General features: G+C 39.2%; 1 protein-coding gene across 1 annotated transcript; it reads left to right on the top strand.

Moving 5' to 3' along the window:
- The first annotated feature begins 1,561 nt into the window (after positions 1-1,561).
- alox5a (arachidonate 5-lipoxygenase a) lies at positions 1,562-19,168 on the top strand. Its single transcript, XM_061227625.1, has 14 exons — positions 1,562-1,907; positions 5,456-5,654; positions 6,617-6,698; positions 7,940-8,062; positions 8,937-9,043; positions 10,483-10,655; positions 11,450-11,596; positions 12,393-12,596; positions 14,268-14,354; positions 15,033-15,211; positions 15,532-15,653; positions 16,511-16,611; positions 17,015-17,185; positions 17,744-19,168. The coding sequence occupies exons 1-14, from the start codon at positions 1,758-1,760 to the stop codon at positions 17,921-17,923; spliced, it is 2,025 nt and encodes a 674-aa protein (XP_061083609.1). The 5' UTR covers positions 1,562-1,757; the 3' UTR covers positions 17,924-19,168.
- Positions 19,169-19,430: the final 262 nt, after the last annotated feature.

Raw genomic sequence — 19,430 nt, forward strand, 5'->3', positions numbered from 1 at the left:
CTTCCCATAAGGAAATGTAATAAATGTAATAATATGTCTTGTTTTTACACAGGGATATATTGTATCTCCAAGTATTAGATTTCCGTATCAGTTCTCAGAAATTTGCTCTGGATAAGAGCATCTGCTAAGAGAAAGCAATGTAATGTCTTCAAATAAGTTTGAGGTTGAAAAGTGGATGGCATAATGAGGAACTAAAAGCTAAGTGGTTAGCACTGACATGGTGGGAATGCAGCCACAAATTGCCACCATTTATTTTCATCAATGTCTGTTATTTTCTTTTTGTTTTTTACTTGTATTTAACTTAAAACACAACCAGCTACTTATTTTGGGACTGCAATGCCTTGTTACACTGTAACAGTGGCCACCGGGACCCAGTGGTTTGCAGGCACAGATTCTTACAAAACTGGGAATTAATGCTGTTTGAATAGTGTTAAAAGTAATCATCACCCTTTAATAAAATACTATATTCTGAGTGATGATTTTGGGAGTGGAAGAGTTGTAAAATACATTCTGCATGTAGACTTAAAAGTCATGGTTTGGGGTGAGGGTTGTACTTCTGCCTGTTGCCAGTCAAATAATATCAACAAGGATCTGTGTTGAAAGAATGATGGAAACAGTCAATGTTACTTCCTTAGCAGCATTTGTTTTGTGTGCAGACATTTTGCACAATTCTAGCTTTTCGGTTTATCTTTGATATTTGCAGTCCCTTTTTTGCTTGTATCCTCTGTTTGCAATATTTCTATTATTATACAACTGTCAGGTTCTGTGTTTTTCATTGTCATTTTTGTTTAAGTTGGTAGCATTTCCATGTATTGTTACCCTCTGTGCTTTCCGTAGTCTCTGTTTTCACTGATTGCGATTTCCCCTCGTTATCCCCGTATATAAGCCTGTCTGTTTAGTTACCACACTACCAAATTGTCATGAGCTTTAGCCTTGTTTTCCAGCATTATTTCTTGATTGATACCCGGTTCGACCTGTGTTGTTTTTGACTTCCACATTCTTCTTATCCCCTCTGTCTAGTTTGGAATCGCTGTGTATCGACTTGTTTTTGTTTTTCGACCTCTGCTTCTGGATTCTGTTGCTGTCTGATTTACCCATTTGTTTTCAACCCTTCGTCTGTGACCATGACTTTGATTTGGATTATCCTTGTTGTATCTGTTTGTTGGAGTATTGACCCTGTTTCTGGACCATTGATTACGAACTGCCTATTCTCTCCCATTCAGGTTTGCTGGATATCGAACCCTGCTTGTCTGAACTATTCTGAAGTTAATAAAGACTTTAACAACTTCTGTGGTCTCGTTCTTGGGTCCAGTGTTCTGATACCTGACAACATGTTCTTTGGCAGTTAGCTCTTTCTGCAACTTCACAAAAGGATATAACTTCCTCATATAGCATACTGCATGAATCCGTGACACAGAGCACATACACACCATATACTAATTTGAAACATCTTATCAGATTATATGTGTTTGTTTATTCATTTGCATACCCTGTGGTCTCCTCACACATGCAAAGGGGGGAAGGGTGTGAAAGAGAGAGAGAGAGAGAGAGAGGGGGGGTGAGATTGAGAGATAGATTGAGACAGCGAGAGAGCAAGAGAGAGAGTGCATGCACGGAAGGGAAGAGATCTCTTTTTGATACTGAGCTCAGTAGGGATAAAAATTGTCAACCACAAAAAAAGGCTCTGGTGAAGTTGTAGCTGGCGTAATTTCTCTGACAATTCAGCCTCCGTTCTTTGGATCTTACTTTGGACTGCGATGCCTTGTTACACTGTAACAGTGGCCACCGGGACCCAGTGGTTTGCAGGCACAGATTCTTACATCTATATCACTTTGGTTGGAACAGAGCGATGCAGTGAAAAAACTTTATTGGACAAGCCACTCTACAATGATTTTGAGAGGGGGGCAGTAAGTACACTATTTCCACACCACGTTCAAGTTTGTGAATACATAAAGTATTCCTGTTAATATAACTTTTTAGCCTTTAAATGTAAAATAATAGAAAAGCCAAGATTCTTGAAGGTGTTTTGTAAATGTCTGTGGCAGCCTACATGAAGTAATACACTCAGGGATCACTTTATTAGGTAGACCTGTACACCAGCTTAATGCAAATATTTAATCAGCCAATCATGTGGCATCAGCTGTTTTTCAGACCAAATGTCCGAATGGGGAAGAAATGTGATTTAACTGACTTTGACCATGGAATGATTGTTGATGCCAAACAGGGTGGTTTGAATATCCCCAAAACTGCTGATCTCCTGGGATTTTCATGCACAACAGTCTCTAGAGTTTGCAGAGAATTGTGTGGAAAAAGGAGCCAGACTGGTCAAAACTGACAGGAAGGTGACAGTAACACGAATAACCACCTATTACAACAGTGGTATTACAGAAGAGCATCTCTGAACACAACAAGTCAAACCTCTTAAATGATCGGTGACAGCAGCAGAAGACCAATAAGTCTAAAAAATAAGTCTGATAAATACCGAATGAAGTGTTCAGTGATTGCAATATCACAATGTCTGCAGTCATCATAATTTTGTGCTATTGCAGAATAAGCTATTTTGAAAGGACAACAAAATGTTCAATGTTTTATCTGTAGTACAGGATACATTGTCCTTCCAGGATGCAAAACTTATGGCATTGACAAATATTTAGGTTCCATCAAATATATGAGAAAGACTAAAATGGAAACAAGACATCTTTAATCTACAGGACAGGCAAACAAACTTGCGATATTGAGTTTGTATTTTAAAAAGAGGAACCTAGCCTATTTGAGGAGTTAGCACATAGTATGTAGGAAGAAAATAGAATTGGGGAAATGTTGCATTGTTTTGCATGTTGAATTTAAAAGCCTCAATCAAAAAAAGGATTAACAAAGTTAACTACAGGAGATTCTTCAGGTTTTGTTAGCAGAACGAGGGAGCAGAAATTAAAATTAGCAAAGGATAAATTCTGCCCAGACATGTAAGAAATGCTGCGGGTTGTGAAAACCTGGCATGATACGATGCCAGATATTATCTAGCTTGTAGGTATATTGAGCATTAGGTTCACTTTAGTGGAAGGAAAAGGTGAGCATTGCTGGGCTCTGTCGAAAGGCCTGCAGCACTGTATTTGTACAGCAGTCAATACACAACCAGGCCAAAATCCAAATACAGGAAGGTACAGTCAGGTCCATAAATATTGGGACATTGACACAATTCTCCTCTTTTTGGCTCTATACACCACCACGATGGATGTGAAATGAAACAAACAAGATATGCTTTAACTGCAGACTTTCAGCTTTAATTTGAGGGTATTTACATCCAAATCAGGTGAACGGTGTAGGAATTACAACAGTTTCTATATGTGCCTCCCACTTTTTAAGGGACCAAAAGTAATGGGACAATTGGCTGTTCAGCTGTTCCATGGCCAGGTGTGTGTTATTCCCTCATTATCTCATTTACAAGGAGCAGATAAAAGGTCTAGAGTTCATTTCAATGTGCTATTTGCATTTGGAATCTGTTGCTGTCAACTCTCAATATGAGATCCAAAGAGCTGTCACTTTCAGTGAAGCAAGCCATCATTAGGCTGAAAAATCTAAACAAACCCATCAAAGAGATAGCAAAAAACATTAGGTGTGGCCAAATCAACTGTTTGGAACATTCTTATAAAGAAAGAACGCACCGGTGAGCTCAGCAACACCAAAAGACCCGGAAGACCACGGAAAACAACTGTGGTGGATGACAGAAGAATTATTTCCCTGGTGAAGAAAAACCCCTTCACAACAGTTGGCCAGATCAAGACCACTCTCCAGGAGGTCGGTGTATGTGTGTCAAAGTCAACAATCAAGAGAAGACTTCACCAGAGTGAATACAGACGGTTCACCACAAGGTGTAAACCATTGGTGAGCCTCAAAAACAGGAAGACCAGATTAGAGTTTGCCAAACAACATCTAAAAAAGCCTTTACAGTTCTGGAACAACATCCTATGGACAGATGAGACAAAGATCAACTTGTACCAGAATGATGGGAAGAGAAGAGTATGGAGAAGGAAAGGAACTGCTCATGATCCAAAACACACCACCTCATCAGTGAAGCATGGTGGTGGTAGTGTCATGGCGTGGGCATGTATGGTTGCCAATGGAACTGGTTCCCTTGTATTTATTGATGATGTGACTGCTGACAAAAGCAGCAGGATTAATTCTGAAGTGTTTCGGGCAATATTATCTGCTCATATTCAGCCAAATGCTTCAGAACTCATTGGATGGTGCTTCACAGTGCAGATGGGCAATGACCCGAAGCATACTGCGAAAGCAACCAAAGAGTTTTTTAAGGCAAAGAAGTGGAATGTTATGCAATGGCCAAGTCAATTACCTGACCTGAATCCAATTGAACATGCATTTCACTTGCTGAAGACAAAACTGAAGGGAAAATGCCCCAAGAACAAGCAGGAACTGAAGACAGTTGCAGTAGAGGCCTGGCAGAGCATCACCAGGGATGAAACCCAGCGTCTGGTGATGTCTATGCGTTCCAGACTTCAGGCAAAGGATTTGCAACCAAGTATTAAAAAGTGAAAGTTTGATTAATGATTGTTAGTTTGTCCCATTACTTTTGGTCCCTTAAAAAGTGGGAGGCACATATACAAACTGTTGTAATCCCTACACCGTTCACCTGATTTGGATGTAAATACCCTCAAATTAAAGCTGAAAGTCTGCAGTTAAAGCACATCTTGTTCATTTCATTTCAAATCCATTGTGGTGGTGTATAGAGCCAAAAAGATGAGAATTGTGTTGATGTCCCAATATTTATGGACCTGACTGTACATCAGTTGATTATGATTATATTTTCATGTCTCTTCAAAAAAATCTTTTCTAATCTAATCTTTTCATGAATCAACAGTTTGGTGAGCTCTTGTTTGGCTGTGACTTCCTCTGCTGTCTTTCTATAATGCAGGGGGGGCTTGTCCAGTACAGGCATGATTGCAGTGCATGGATGGACCCTATGGTCTGTTCAATGAAAAAGGTAGCAAGCAGTCCCATAAGGAATAGGGCAACTGGCTTCAGCAACAGTGATAATTTATTGTATTTTTAGGAAGTGAAAGTGTACATAGCACATAGAGAGTGACGGCCTTGAGGTGAACTGTAGCCCTTACAAGTTCAGTACCAATAAATCGAACAAAGAACATAATGAAAAAATATATGCAATATATGAATATATAACTGCAGCTGCGGACTGACATTTGCCGCTCCAACAAGTAAGAAAGGAGTCAGAGGTGTCAGAGGTGACAGTGATTGGTGGACACTTTCTGGCAATACTACAGGACGTGATGAGAATCGGATTGTATCCACAGGGGTTTTTCTATTGGTTGTTATCAAGGTTGGCTACCATGATTGGTAAAGGTGAAGCCACTACTGTTTTCCTTGCACTTGGCTTATTTTACTACCTGCCTTGACCTCAATCGTTTTCGTCTGACTTCAGGTAGACTCGTACGATGTTAAAGTGTCGGAGGACATCGGGGAAATTGTGTTTGTGAAGATTGAGAAAAGAAAGTACTGGGTGCAAGATGACTGGTACTGCAAGTACATCACAGTGAAGACCCCATGCGGAGAGTATTTGGAGTTCCCCTGTTACAGATGGATCCCTGACGACAAGGAAGTGGCGCTCAGAGATGGCCGGGGTAGGTGTAGGCCATTTCAGAGACTCAGAGAAGCATGAGACAGTCAGTTCTGATGATGAATCCAGTAATAGGTGAAGCAACAATTAGCTGCCAATTTTCACAAGAATTTTCACAGAGTGCCTTGGCTAATTTCCAGGGCACTGCTCTTTCCTGAGGCAGCCTTTTTAAAAAAATATATAATTATTGCCAAATATTTGCTCATCTGCCTTACCAGTGAGAACTTGTCATTCCTAGATCCAAGCAGTGCTTCTTTTGTATTTGTTTAATCACAATGAGCAGTCAATATTTGAACAAAAGGTTTGGCTCTGCATGGGAAAACAGTAAATGGTTAAAATCACTGATGGTTCACATCAATAAATGGTAAATGGTAAATGGTTGGAATTTATATAGCGCCTTTATCCAAAGCGCTGTAAAAATGATGCTTCTCATTCACCCATTCATACACACACTCACACACCAACGGCGATTGGCCGCCATGCAAGGCGCCGACCAGCTCATCAGGAGCATTTGGGAGTTAGGTGTCTTGCTCAGGGACACTTCGACACAGCCCGGGCGGGGGATCGAACCGGCAACCCTCCGACTGCCAGACGACTGCTCTTACTGCCTGAGCCATGTCTATACATAATAAATAATAACTAATGCTGTAGTTGAGTTGGGAGAAGGGAAAGGATATGGGGAAAGTGTTATACCTGGGCTTTCACTCAGAAGTACAGTAATACATCTAACCAGCTAAAGCTGAATCATGTGACATTAATGAATCATGTGACATCTGTGGGGATGTACCAGTCTTTCTTCAATAGGTCGCCAGGAGACTGACAACGTTAGGGTCTATCCAAGTTGTAATTGGGTGGAGGATAAAGACAGGTCTACATTAATTGGACATTACAAACTGGGGGGAAAGGTGGGGTGGGGGCAGGGGGGTTGTTAAAAAATAATTCACTGGTTGCTTTGTGTTCATGTAGCACGATTGCCTCAAGATGACAAAACCAGACTGGTCAAACAGCATAGACGCAAAGAGCTGGAAACCAGGCAGAAGGTGTACAGGTAGGAGCACAGCATGATGTGTCCATATTTGTATCAACTACTCTGCTACTGACATGTTAAACAAAGAACTTCACTGATGAATAAAACAAGAAAACTAAAATAAAGGCTATCCTGCACACTTCAGTCTAAGCTTATGAAAGATAAGTGCTCTCAGTATGGGACAGTGCATATTACAAAAAATGATATACTATATGAATACATTACAGTTATTTAGCCATTATATCCAGGCTCTTCAAATATAGAGTGAAACGCTCTCTCGTAGAATTGAGCAGGAGACTAATGTTTCAACTTGACATCAGCAGCCTGCCTGTGCTAGCTAGGCTTGACGTGCACTCCTCTAACGCAGTGACAGCGCAGCTCAACTGTGCTGTGGCAATCAGCAGTGGCTGCTTGCACAAGCTTCAGTGGATGCAAGCTTGTCTGCACTCTACTGAAATGAGGAAGGATGATGCCACAGGCCACAAGTGCACAATGCTAACGAGCAGGGTTTAAAAATCACTTAAAAATGATAGCAACAAAAAGAGCACACTTTAACCCTTTATGGTGATCACAAATACTCTGAACTGAACATTCTAATACTGGTGTAACAGTCACTACTGGTGACTGGTAATGGAGTTCTAGAACACTGACTTAAAAAATTATTTTTTTAAAAATCTAAACAGCCTACTCTTCAAAGGGTTAATGGTTATGGAACTGGGTTTGTATCTCAGAGAATACAAACAGCAAGCATGTGAGGAACAGGGGCCAGGGCAGAGGCAAGCAGCCATCTCTAACTCAATCAGTGAACTATCAAGCAGAAAAGGAAACCACTACTGCAGCCTGTTGCACCATGCTGGCTAGATTGAACATAAATTCAAAGTTATGCAATACCATAATTTACTTTTCTCCATCTGTGTTAGCACAGTTGTGGTCTAGAGCTAAGATACAACTACTTTCTACTAGGTATACAGTAATTCCCAAAACAGCCCCTGACATGATGCATTGACGTAAAATTGTACAGCTTGTTGGATGTCATAGCCCATATTATTTCTGTCAGCAGATATACCATTCTAGCAGTCACTACTGCTCCGTCTTGACCTAGTGAATAATATAGACAATTATCTACAAATTCGTTTTTATTAGGAAAAATTACTTGTGATTAAACAACAGGTCTCAAAGGCCAGACTTGAGTATCCCTGGTCTGCTAAATGCTGAAATTGTGAATTTGTTTAGTGACTTATCCTTACATGCACATTTTGAAGATGGAGAGAATGGCAGCCAGGGTTTCCCATGAGCATAGATGCCAATAGTCACAAGGAGCTTCCCAGGGACATCCAGTTTGACAGTGAGAAAGGAGTGGACTTTACCCTGAACTACACAAAGGCGTGAGTATGATAAGATTCATGCACACTGAGGCATGTCCAACAGTGGCCTTGTTCTGTGATGGCCTCTAGTTTTATTACTACTCTAATTCATGTCCTTCAATGCATATGCTAATGTAACAATGGCTTAAATTACATTCTCTCTCTAATTCGTCTTTCTAGTTCAGCTGTCTAATAGTGATATTTTAATTGAAATCTATACCACTGTATAGATGGTCTTAATCATGTGGCATTTCAACAACATGTGTTGAACTTATCACTTTCTTTCATGCAAAGGTTAACATTTATTAGATATTGAAATACCCCTGTTTGTTGCTGCATGTCTACACAAATGCAATACAATCTATTTCTCATTTCATACGGTAGGAATTTAAATATTCAGCAAAAGCCAGTAGTATGCCATAACTGGTTCCCAACTGAAGTTAATTTGAATTCATACAAAATGTAATTTGTAATCGTTGTTGACTGGAACTTTAGTTAATCATATCATCTTATGTTTCAGAAGTGTGAAAGTGATGCTATGTGGTTAGCACTGATGTCACCATTTATCAATTCTGTGAAATTAATTTTAGCCATGAATTCCCTCAATTCTATTTCCACAAATGTCTGCTCATCTGATCTTTTATTACGTTGTTTCAAAATGTTGGAAACATTTTACCAAAAAAAGATCAGGCCATCTTCATTTAAGATGATGTATTCATATTTATGTGAATGAAATGTAATAGTTGCATGATATTAAATCATGCATTGAATAGTATGTGCCAAGATGAACGAGCTCAGATGTAGAGAGCTGTCAATTTGACACCATGACGGAAAACAATGTACTGGATATGTTTACATTTAACAAAAAGACCCTTCCCTTTTTGTGTCGGTTTAGGATTGAGAACCTCTGCATAAACCGCTTCATGCATATGTTCCAGTCCTCCTGGAGTGATTTTGCTGATTTTGAACGGATATTTGTGAGGATCAGCAACACAATCTCAGGTTGGGACCTCTCCTTTTTGAACCTGGCTTATTTTAGATGATAACAGAAAACAATATTGAGGCACTCTTCGTTAGTAGCCAGTAAACATTGAAATACCAGCTCATTTTATTTACTGAAACATCAAACTGTATTTCCCCCTGGTGAAGAACAACAATGAGCAGGTAATTGGATTTTGGAGATACCTCCCCCTGACCTCCCAGCTGGGAATCAATCTCATGACTTTTGAGTGACAAAGTTTGTAAAACTTTACGCTACATGGCCACCCTACATTTAAACCTATTTAGTGTTCAACACTATCATGTTCCTAACTGCCAAAATGGCTACAGTGTTCCAAACCATCAAGCTACTGTATCATTGTACTAAATTACCCTGGCAATTTCTTAAATTATACAATGGGTTTCATTCATCAGTTCTTTTGAAGCCACTATCCATCCATTCAGGCAATCTTCCTAAACGAAAGGTGACTGAAAATACTGTGGTTCTAAATCACTGGCTACTCACCAAAAGTTACAATGGGGCACTGTCTGGCCATATTCAAAGGGTCTAGAAATGTGCTCTACTTCCTTGGGATAAGTACAGAAAGCAGAAGTGGAGTCATGCAGAAAGCAATTCTTGGAATGCTGTCACAATGATGAAAAAAAAGATACCATCCACTTTCCTGAGACGGTGTATTTTCCATGCCCCCCATGATGGGAATCAAGTGTTATCAATTTCTGTGCCTGTTGGACCAGTACGTAACGTCATCATTCTTGATCTGATTATTTTGCACACTACCAAAAACGAAATCCCGCTCACAGTCATGGTTTTTTTTTTGCCTGCAAAAAGAGTAGGAGGGTGAATGAAAATGAAGTGGGCTAGACTATGTGGTCATGGTCGGGATTCTGGAACTGAAACAGGAAGCGGATGTGTGCAACACTCTTGAGGCTTGGGTCTTCCAGAAATGTCTTTTATGTTCTCATGTCCGCAGAGAAATTTACTTAACTAATATGTTTAAAGTGCCACATTAAGTGTCTGCATGATCAAAATATGTTACATTTAGTGTTCCGATCACATAGGAAACATAGATGCGTGACTATCGTCTTCATACTGTGTGACTTGAGTGCCATCTTTTTACTCCTTTTACTTATATTCTAAGTTATTCTTTTAAGCTTTCTATTTTAAGCGTACTATTTTCCTATGAATCATGGGCCTTGCTAAGACCAATAGAACACATGCAAGACCTTTTAGTACATGCAAAACTAATAACACAACAAATTAAATGTAATGTTTGATTTGCACATGCTAAAGGTCTTATTGAATCAGACTCCATATCTAGTGGTCAGATGCTCACGTTAGACATGCAGGTATGATGAAGAGATAGGATAATCTCATAGGAATGGTACAAAAGCAAAGGAAGAGGAGAGCTTAGTCATGTTTCTGAATATGACTGTGACTACAGAGTACGTGATGCAGCACTGGCAGGAGGACTTCATGTTTGGATACCAGTGTCTCAACGGCTGCAACCCTGTGATAATCCAGAAGTGCACCCAGCTCCCTGCCAAGTTCCCAGTCACCCATGAGATGGTGGAGTTCTGCTTGGAGCGAGACCTCACTCTGGAAGAGGAGGTCAAGGTGAGTTCTCAGTCCTCTGTAAAAGACCTGGACTGGGGACATTTCTCAAGTTGGAGATGATAGAGATTTAGATATTCTCCTTTTCAAGAGTCATGTTACACCCCTCACAACTATTGCTGCTTGAAACAGGTTCAAACTGGTAGGCTTGAAAAAAAGTAGGCTTACATTGGAAACAGAATCTTCAGTATAGAATCTCTATACTGTTCTCTGTGGGACAGTGAACAGTATATCCCTTGTCTGGAACCTTGATTAGAATACACTCAGTGAGAACTTTATTAGATATTTATTAGACTTATTTTTTTGACTCATTGGTCTTCTGCTGCTGTAGCCTATCCACTTAAGAGGTTTGATGTGTTGTGTGTTCAGCGATGCTCTCCTCCATACCACTGTTGTAATGTGTTGTTATTTGCATTACCGTCACCTTCATGTCAGCTTTGACCGTGACATTGACTGTAAATCCCTGTGTAGAAATATGGTTTGTTAGTATTTACAACTATACTCAGCTGCTGTAATTTTGCTTCAGTCATCATATAATCAGTGTGTAAGTATTATAAAACATTTTGAGTACGTCCTCTCGCAACCTTTCCAGGAAATGGAGCCATTGAGTTTACTGAAGTAGACTGAAAATGAAACTGTACAATGACTAAGTGACTAAGCATCCCAAGAAATTGTATCATCTATGGCCAAACGTCAGCCAAATCCACTGTTGACTGTTCGGTATGTCACCATAGTATGGCTGACTACAAAGAGTTCACAATGTCGTCCTATAACCTTTCTGTTTGTGTTCTGTTTAGGCAGGAAACATTTATATTGCAGACTACGAAATTATGGAAAATATCACACCCAATGGTACAGACTTATGCACACTCCAGTATTTGGCTGCCCCTATCTGCCTGCTGTACAAGAACACTCAGAACAAAGTCCTGCCAATTGCTATACAGGTATTTTAATTACTACTATTTGTGAAAAACTATGAAAAGACCCCTTATACTGTTATCAAGAAACATCATCAGTGACAATTTATGACAATTAGTATGCAGTAGAGTTGCAAGGGTTCATAGTATTGTACAGAACTGCAACGCTCAAGGAAACTGCTTTGGTACACCTCCCCTGTTCTTATATGACTATGTGAGAATCATTTTCTATCTCAGCCGAGCTGTGAACTTTTGGTTACCACAAGCCAGTCTGATGGAAATCCACAGCAAACATCTAACAAGTGACTTCCTGATAAGGGCACATAGCTGACAGCTGAATTTGTCAGTTATCAGTTAAAAGATCGTCCAGGCTCTTTAAAATGAGCAGATATACAGCTACATACTTTTTTGCAGTCAGTGTCCAATAACACTGTAAAAGTGCTTTAAAAAAAATAATATATTGTTACCGGAGCAGTTAAAATGCATACTAAGCTTTTCAAACAATAAATTACATTTATTTTTTATGTTTAGCCAATGTAATGCAATTTTGAATACTTACATTTCTAGCACCAAAAGTTCTTTTTTTGCCAACAGAATAAAGTTATGAATCAAGTAGACCATTGTTTTGAACGACAGCGTTATTTGCCAGAAAACCAGAAAAATCTCATACTCAGATATAAAATACCGTCAAGGTCAAAAAAAATGTAATGCCATTGCATATTTTCTTAGGGATGGTTTTAGAAAGAGGAGTATAGAAATGAGCTCAGAAATGAGTTAGGAATGAAGCTTTTAGTCACTGTAAGAAACTGCGTTGGTTTAACAGCTACAGCAGAGTCCTGGGGAGGACAGTCCCATTTTTCTCCCGAGTGACAGCAAGACGGACTGGATGCTGGCGAAGATCTGGGTGCGATCATCTGATTTCCACGTCCACCAAACTGTCACGCACCTCCTGCGCACTCACCTGATCTCTGAAGTCTTCGGCATAGCCATGTTCCGCCAGCTCTCAGCAGTTCATCCCGTGTACAAGGTACAATGAATCGGGAATTAATGACATTTGGAACCCAGTCACACTGAAACAATGAAGCGTTTTAAAAACGTGAGCTCTTTATGAATCGTAATAAGTTGTATTTTTACATTATGGTAGACTTGTGTAGATAAGACTTTCATTTTGTTTCTATAATCCTTAGTTTAACATAATTAGCAATAATCAAACCAGTACCAATCAGCATTCCATTATTCCAGAATAGTTGTGTTTCTTCGGGAGTGACATTAGCCATTGGTGTCTGAGCGTGTGTGTGTGTGTGTGTGTGTGAATGGTTGAATTAGAGGCATCAATTGTAAAGTGCTTTGGATAAAAGATCTATATAAATGCCGTCCATTTACCATCTAACATGTTCATAATAGTCAGCTTTCTAAATGTACACGCAAAGATAATACGGGTTCCCAGCAGTTGATGCTGATTGGTGAGCTGGATCTCCTAGCCTACAATAAGTGGCTTTAATAATTCATATAATGCAAGGATATTGCAATCCGCATGGTGGCTCTTGTGCGAAAATACAATGCAGACTGAATCAGCATTTTGATATTTCTTTGGAAAAATGAACTTTCTGCATTCAATTGTGTGTGCAAAACAACGGAATTCCCCTGGAATGCCACTAGTAGTAGTAGTAGTGTCACAAATAAAAAGTTAATAGCAAAACCCAAAACTGCTGATTATTTGGAATCACCTTCTTAAAAAAAAAAAAATTCTAATATTCAAGTCAATTGCCACAACCAGGCGGTTCCTATGCAACATTCTTCCAAACTCTCTAAAATTTCTAAGAACATGTTTTCTCTGTCATTATGGGTTACTGAGTGTAGATTGATAATGTAAAAAAATCTACAACACAAATTGTGCAAAAAGTGAAGGGGTCTGAATACATTCTGAAGCTACTGGCTACTGTAATGCTTACCTTAAATCATTACCTCAAATATCGTTCCATTGAAGCAAGAAACGCCACAACCACAAATGAATAGCACCAACGTGGGTGATGCAAAGCACCAGAAAGCTCACCACTTGTGGAAGAGAAAGGAACATACTGATTCAGTTATTTAGGGGATGATTAGATGGCCAGGTTGAAAAAGCCCATTTTGACTCACCATTGTTGACCATGGTGAGTCAGGACTGTGGATTAACGTCCCCATCACATTACAAGAGCAATGGTGTCTGTGTGGTTCAAGCAGGAAGACCACTCCCTAGTGGCTCACCCACACAAGTTCCAAAGACAAGTGTCATTTTCACCAGTGACCCTGAAATTAAGATTCATAGCTTTAGTGGTACGTTACGTTAAAAATGAGAAATATCTATTTGTATTTGGCTGACAATAATCATCCACAAATAATATTTATTTGCAGTGCTAAAAGCTGTGATGAGATGTTAAACTCTCAGAAATAAGTGCGATTCATTTTTGTTCTTCAGGTATCGAGTTTTCCAAATGTACCCTGAAACAACAGTAATGTTCTCTTTGGGTAGAACTTGGTACATTTCCCAAGCAAAAAAGTATAAATTAGTTACATAATGCTGACAAGTGGTACAATTTCATGCACCTATAGGGTACCACCCCAGTGACAAGCAGTAGTATACTTTTAGGTGCTTTTGATACCTTTGTTTCTGAGTGTACAGCACATTGAAATATTACTCCTCTTATCTTCTTCACAGCTGCTGATACCCCATATCCGCTTCACCATTGCCATTAACACCAAAGCCAGGGAGGAGCTTCTATGTGAATGTGGTCTCTTTGATAAGGTGGGTTAAAGGCAAAATTCCGCCACATTTTGTTCAGTCTGGATGTTGCCACTAACCTTTATTTAGTCTGTAATCTGTATCCAATCTGTCATTTAGAGGCAAGCAACCCACATTAAGGGAAATTACGTGTTCTTTTAGTTTTGTTACAGGATGCAGCGAAGTGTGATCAAGATTGTCTGTGATTACCATTTTACATAGGCAGCCAGTGAATGAACAGCAGAGGGATTAACTACTTGCAAAATGAGCTAAAACCTTGAAGTGTATACTTTCAGATAGTGCTGATAGTTTATGAGTGATGATCTTACGTTGATCTTGATTGCTGTTTTAATTATTGACCCTTTCATTAGATCACTTGTGACTGCATATATTTTATGCTACAATTGCACGATAAAAGCCAAACAATATAGTTCATCTGCTGTATTTCCTGATATGTTTCAGTTGAAAAACATCTGCCCTACATTTATGACTGGTGCAGACATAAATACATACTGTACATTCAGACTGTAAATACTGACTGCAAACCTTGCAGAATATGGTGCAGCTTGTTTATTGTGTAAGTCTAATGGGATGTGCATGATTTGTATATGACTAAACAACCTTTAAACTGAACCCCAGTGGAAGTGTGTTAAATCTGTTGACGGATAGCATGAGTGTGCTACAATGTGTCCGGATTTGTAGGCCAATGGGACTGGTGGTGGAGGCCATGTTGAGCTGGTGCAGAAGGCCATGAAGACATTCACATACCAATCACTGATCTTCCCACAAGCCATAAAAGCCAGGGGAATGGACAGCCAGGAGGAACTTCCTTACTACTTCTACAGAGATGATGGAAATAAAGTCTGGGAGGTCACCAAAAGGTAAGGTCTCTGCCAAAGGTCATGCGAATGTAACATTAATAGAACATTGTTTTGAGTATTGTCATATGCATGTTGCAAATGTGAACAATCTCTGACAACGCAACCCTCAAATTCAAAATAACGCTCTTGTCATAGGCTAGGGACAATTTCGCATTTTAATACAGAATCAAAATATTACAGGAAAAATACAGATACAGATTAAAGGACTTCAGAGGTTAAAATTAAAAGATAAAAGTTAGTTTTTGAAATGATTTGATTGAGGAAAACAGAAATACCCATGTTTGTTTGTACTAAAGCATGGGTTGGTGGTGCCTTCGTAGCTTTGTGGAAGACATTGTGCACATCCACTACGAAAGTGACGAGGTGGTTAAGGAGGACGAGGAGATCCAAGCCTTTGTGAAGGACGTATGCAGCTTTGGGATGCAGGACCTGGATTATTGTGGTGGGAAAACTCATTAATTAAAAAAAAACTTTAATATATCAGGTGCAAAGTTTCTAATAATTATTGAGAACAGAACAGGATCAATACTTCAAATAAAGCACAGGTGCACTGGATTTATTTCCTGTTCCTGTAGATGCATGGCTGTTCCTACTTTCAGAGGAGATCTCTCTATGGAAATTAAACTACTTAAATGCAATTAAACCAAGGGCAAATGTTAAACTGGATTTACTGATAATCTACTATCTTATGTTCATGTTAGTACAAGTTAGCGCTTACTGGCTTATGTTTGATTCAGCTAACTATAACGCAAGCCTCAAAATTAACCACTTATTTACAAATTGCCTTTTTGGTTACTGGCTTACAGCATGTTTGGTAATTAATCTAACCAAATTAACCAGTGTTGAAATAATGATGAAGATGGATAGATAGATAGATAGATAGATAGATAGATAGATAGATAGATAGATAGATAGATAGATAGATAGATAGATAGATAGATAGATAGATAGATAGATAGATAGATAGATAGATAGATAGATAGATAGATAGATAGATAGATAGATAGATAGATACTTTATTCATCCCGAGGGAAATTTTAGAAGGGAGAATATGTTGAAGTTATGCAGGGAAGGAACATCTAGACCAAAGAAAAGATTATCTGGTAGGCCCCAGCAGGGCAGTAACACTTCCTGTATGTCATAATATCCTGTATGTTGCCCAATAGTCTTCACACTGTGCTGGATGTGCAATAAGGTCTCAGCGCTGTAATATAAGAGCAAATGCATCCTCTCACACTCTGCAAAATGTTCTGCCTGCACTCGTTGTCATGTCTTGGGTTCACGTCTATCCATTTGCAGGATTTCCCAAATCTGTGAAGACTCGCGAGCAGCTGACTGAGTATCTGACAGTCGTCATTTTCACCGCCTCTGCACAGCATGCAGCCGTCAATTTTGGCCAGGTTGGCACCCGTCACCTACCCAAACACCAAACCAGTGTGCATTGACATGCATCGACTTGCATCTATAGCAGTGGTATATAGTTCAAGACTAGAATTTAGTTAGTGTTCAGAGTTCAGGCAAACTCCAAGGCTTAAAGCTAAAAGAACCTAATGATATCTATCAGTCAGGGCATGCTCACTGTGATGCTATTTTGAAAAATCACTTTTATCTCCAATGTTAATAAACACACACTGGTGAAACCCCATCGATGAATAATATATGTGTGCTTCCTTCCAAGGGTTGGAAAACAGATTCTCAAGCCCATTATGAGCCTCGAGAAAGCACCCATCAAACACAGTCTGACATTTTGGTCAGGGATAGGGAGTGATTTGTGGGAATTTTTACATTCTGTGTACCTTGCAGTATGATTGGTGCTCCTGGATCCCCAACGCTCCGCCCACCATGCGGAAACCCCTGCCCACAAAGAAAGGTGTGGCCACAATTGCGTACATCATCGAGAGCCTGCCTGATCGAGGCCGGTCCTGTTGGCACCTGGGAGCTGTGTGGGCCCTCAGTCAGTTTCAGGAGAACGAGGTACAGTACAGCCCTGCATAACTCCTATTATAGGCAGAACACCAATAATAGCACCTTATACAGGTCACATTAACAGCATTTTTTTATACAGATTAAAACATGGAAAAAATATATATGCTGCATTCTACAAACAAATATTTTGAGGCCTTTTTTTCTCATTATAACAAGAAATTAGGCTACAGCAAAATAATGACTCTTTGTTGTCTGCCATTTGTATTATTTAGCCTGTGGATCATATTTATGTAGCCGTTAATAGCATTGAAAAATGAAAGATAAGAGATTGAATGAAAACAAGATTGTCACGCCCTCGGTAACTTTTTTAAGATTACGTTTTCTGCGCGTATCATCTTTGTATTGTGCCAATTGAAACTCTGGAGCATTAATACGCAGATCTTAAAATATCCTGCTTTCGAAAAATACAATATTCCATTGGCTAGTGCGACCACTGTAATATTTGTCTCATGACCTACAATATAGCCATAGAGCAGGGTGTATCACTTCACCCAGGTCTAGTGCTGTACTGTGACCATGTGAATAATGGTAGCACTTCTTTCACAGCTGTTTTTGGGCATGTATCCAGATGAGCATTTCATCGGAAAGCCAGTGAAGGAGGCCATGGAAAAGTACCGGAAGAACCTGGCGGAGATTTCCCGTTTCATCAAGGCCAGGAACGAGGGCAAGAAACTGCCATACTACTATTTCAGCCCTGACCGCATCCCCAACAGTGTGGCTGTTTAGCAGAGCTACCAGTCACTGCTCAGCATTGTGTGGCTACATTGGCAAGCTACCAATCACTGTTCAGCACTGTGTGGCTGTTTAGCAAAGCTACCAATAGTAAATATGGCTGTTTAGCAAAGCTATCAATCACTGTTCAGCACTGTTTTGCAGATTAGCAAAGCTACCAATCACGGCTCAGCTCTGTGTGGCTATATTGCAAAGCTACCAATCACTGTTCAGCTCTGTGTGGAATCATGGGAATCTTCTAATATGTGAATATTGGTTATAAAAATGAAATACTTAGTAGGTGAGATGTCTCATTTTCCAGAAGTATAAGCATTGAATATAATAAAAATACATAGTCCTTGTTGTTGGTCCATAAATATGCACATTTAAGTATACAGCTCAATTATCCCTTTGGCTGGACAAGAAAACATTTTGGGTGACAGCACCTTGTCTCCTATTTAATCTTTGCTTTATATATTTTTAATATCTATATCCTTGTTTTATATCAGATTCAAATATAAATAATTGACCCAATTTGACTTTGAGTTAAAATAATATTAACTAGCCATATATTTCCATATATTCCAAATATTTCTATTTACATTATGATTGATGCATTTTGAGTTTTGTTATTAAAAGGACCACACCAACATTTCGGGAAATATACCTTTTTTCCGACTTACCCAGACTTAGACGAGATGTTCGATTTCATTTTCAATTCATTCATCTTTCATTTTTCACTGTTGAACTGTATGCTTCCGTCTTCCACTGGTTGAGTGCAGTGATCCGTGCACCTTCTGAAAGTAGAGCTAGTACCTTCTTCACTGGACACATGTGCGTTCAGTGGTTATAGTTCCAAACATCTAACTTCTCCAAAAACAACATCTCTCATTTTTACAATTAGCAAATACAAATGCACATGATACCTTGTGTAAATAATACAACTGTGGAGTTTCTGTAAGGTATATTTCCTCACTTTGAAGGAGGTAGGCTACTGACTCCTATACTCCCAAGTCTTTATTCTAAGCTAACACGTTATGCTAACATGGAAACCGAGCCAGTGAATAAACAAAAATGAAAATTAAATTGGACATCTCGTCTGGGTAGGTCAGAAAAAATATATATTTCCCAAAATTTTGGTTGAAAGGGATTTTTGTTTGTTTTCATGCCTCATTCATTTCATAAAGTTGGATAAAGATTGGCTAAGCTTTTTATTGAATATGTCTATGTACAAGCGTGAAATAAAATAATGTTCTAACACGTTCTGCTCTTCTATTTCATAGATTCTACTGCACTTTACATGGGGCTCATGAACAAAATTAATGAACAAACAAAGAAACACAAAACTTTTTCTTTTTTTTCATTTCTTTAAGAACAATCATAAACATTTCATGTGAAAGTAATGAAGACAGCAAAGTGCTCTCTTGGCTCTGTTTACATTTTGTAGCACAATGTTGGCCTAAAAGAGCAATAACGTGTTGTTCTGGCTAAAGGAAGATTGTTCTTCAGTCAACACATTATG

This window comes from Conger conger, chromosome 18 (genome assembly GCF_963514075.1).
Source record: "Conger conger chromosome 18, fConCon1.1, whole genome shotgun sequence".
Taxonomy (NCBI): Eukaryota; Metazoa; Chordata; class Actinopteri; order Anguilliformes; family Congridae; genus Conger; species Conger conger.

Excerpts from the sequence above, each read along its gene's own strand:
- alox5a (XM_061227625.1), top strand. The coding sequence starts at position 1,758 with ATGCCTTGTTACACTGTAACAGTGGCCACCGGGACCCAGTGGTTTGCA. Across the intron at positions 1,908-5,455 it reads ATGATTTTGAGAGGGGGGCA|GTAGACTCGTACGATGTTAA; the intron begins GTAAGTACACTA and ends GTCTGACTTCAG. Across the intron at positions 8,063-8,936 it reads ACCCTGAACTACACAAAGGC|GATTGAGAACCTCTGCATAA; the intron begins GTGAGTATGATA and ends GTGTCGGTTTAG.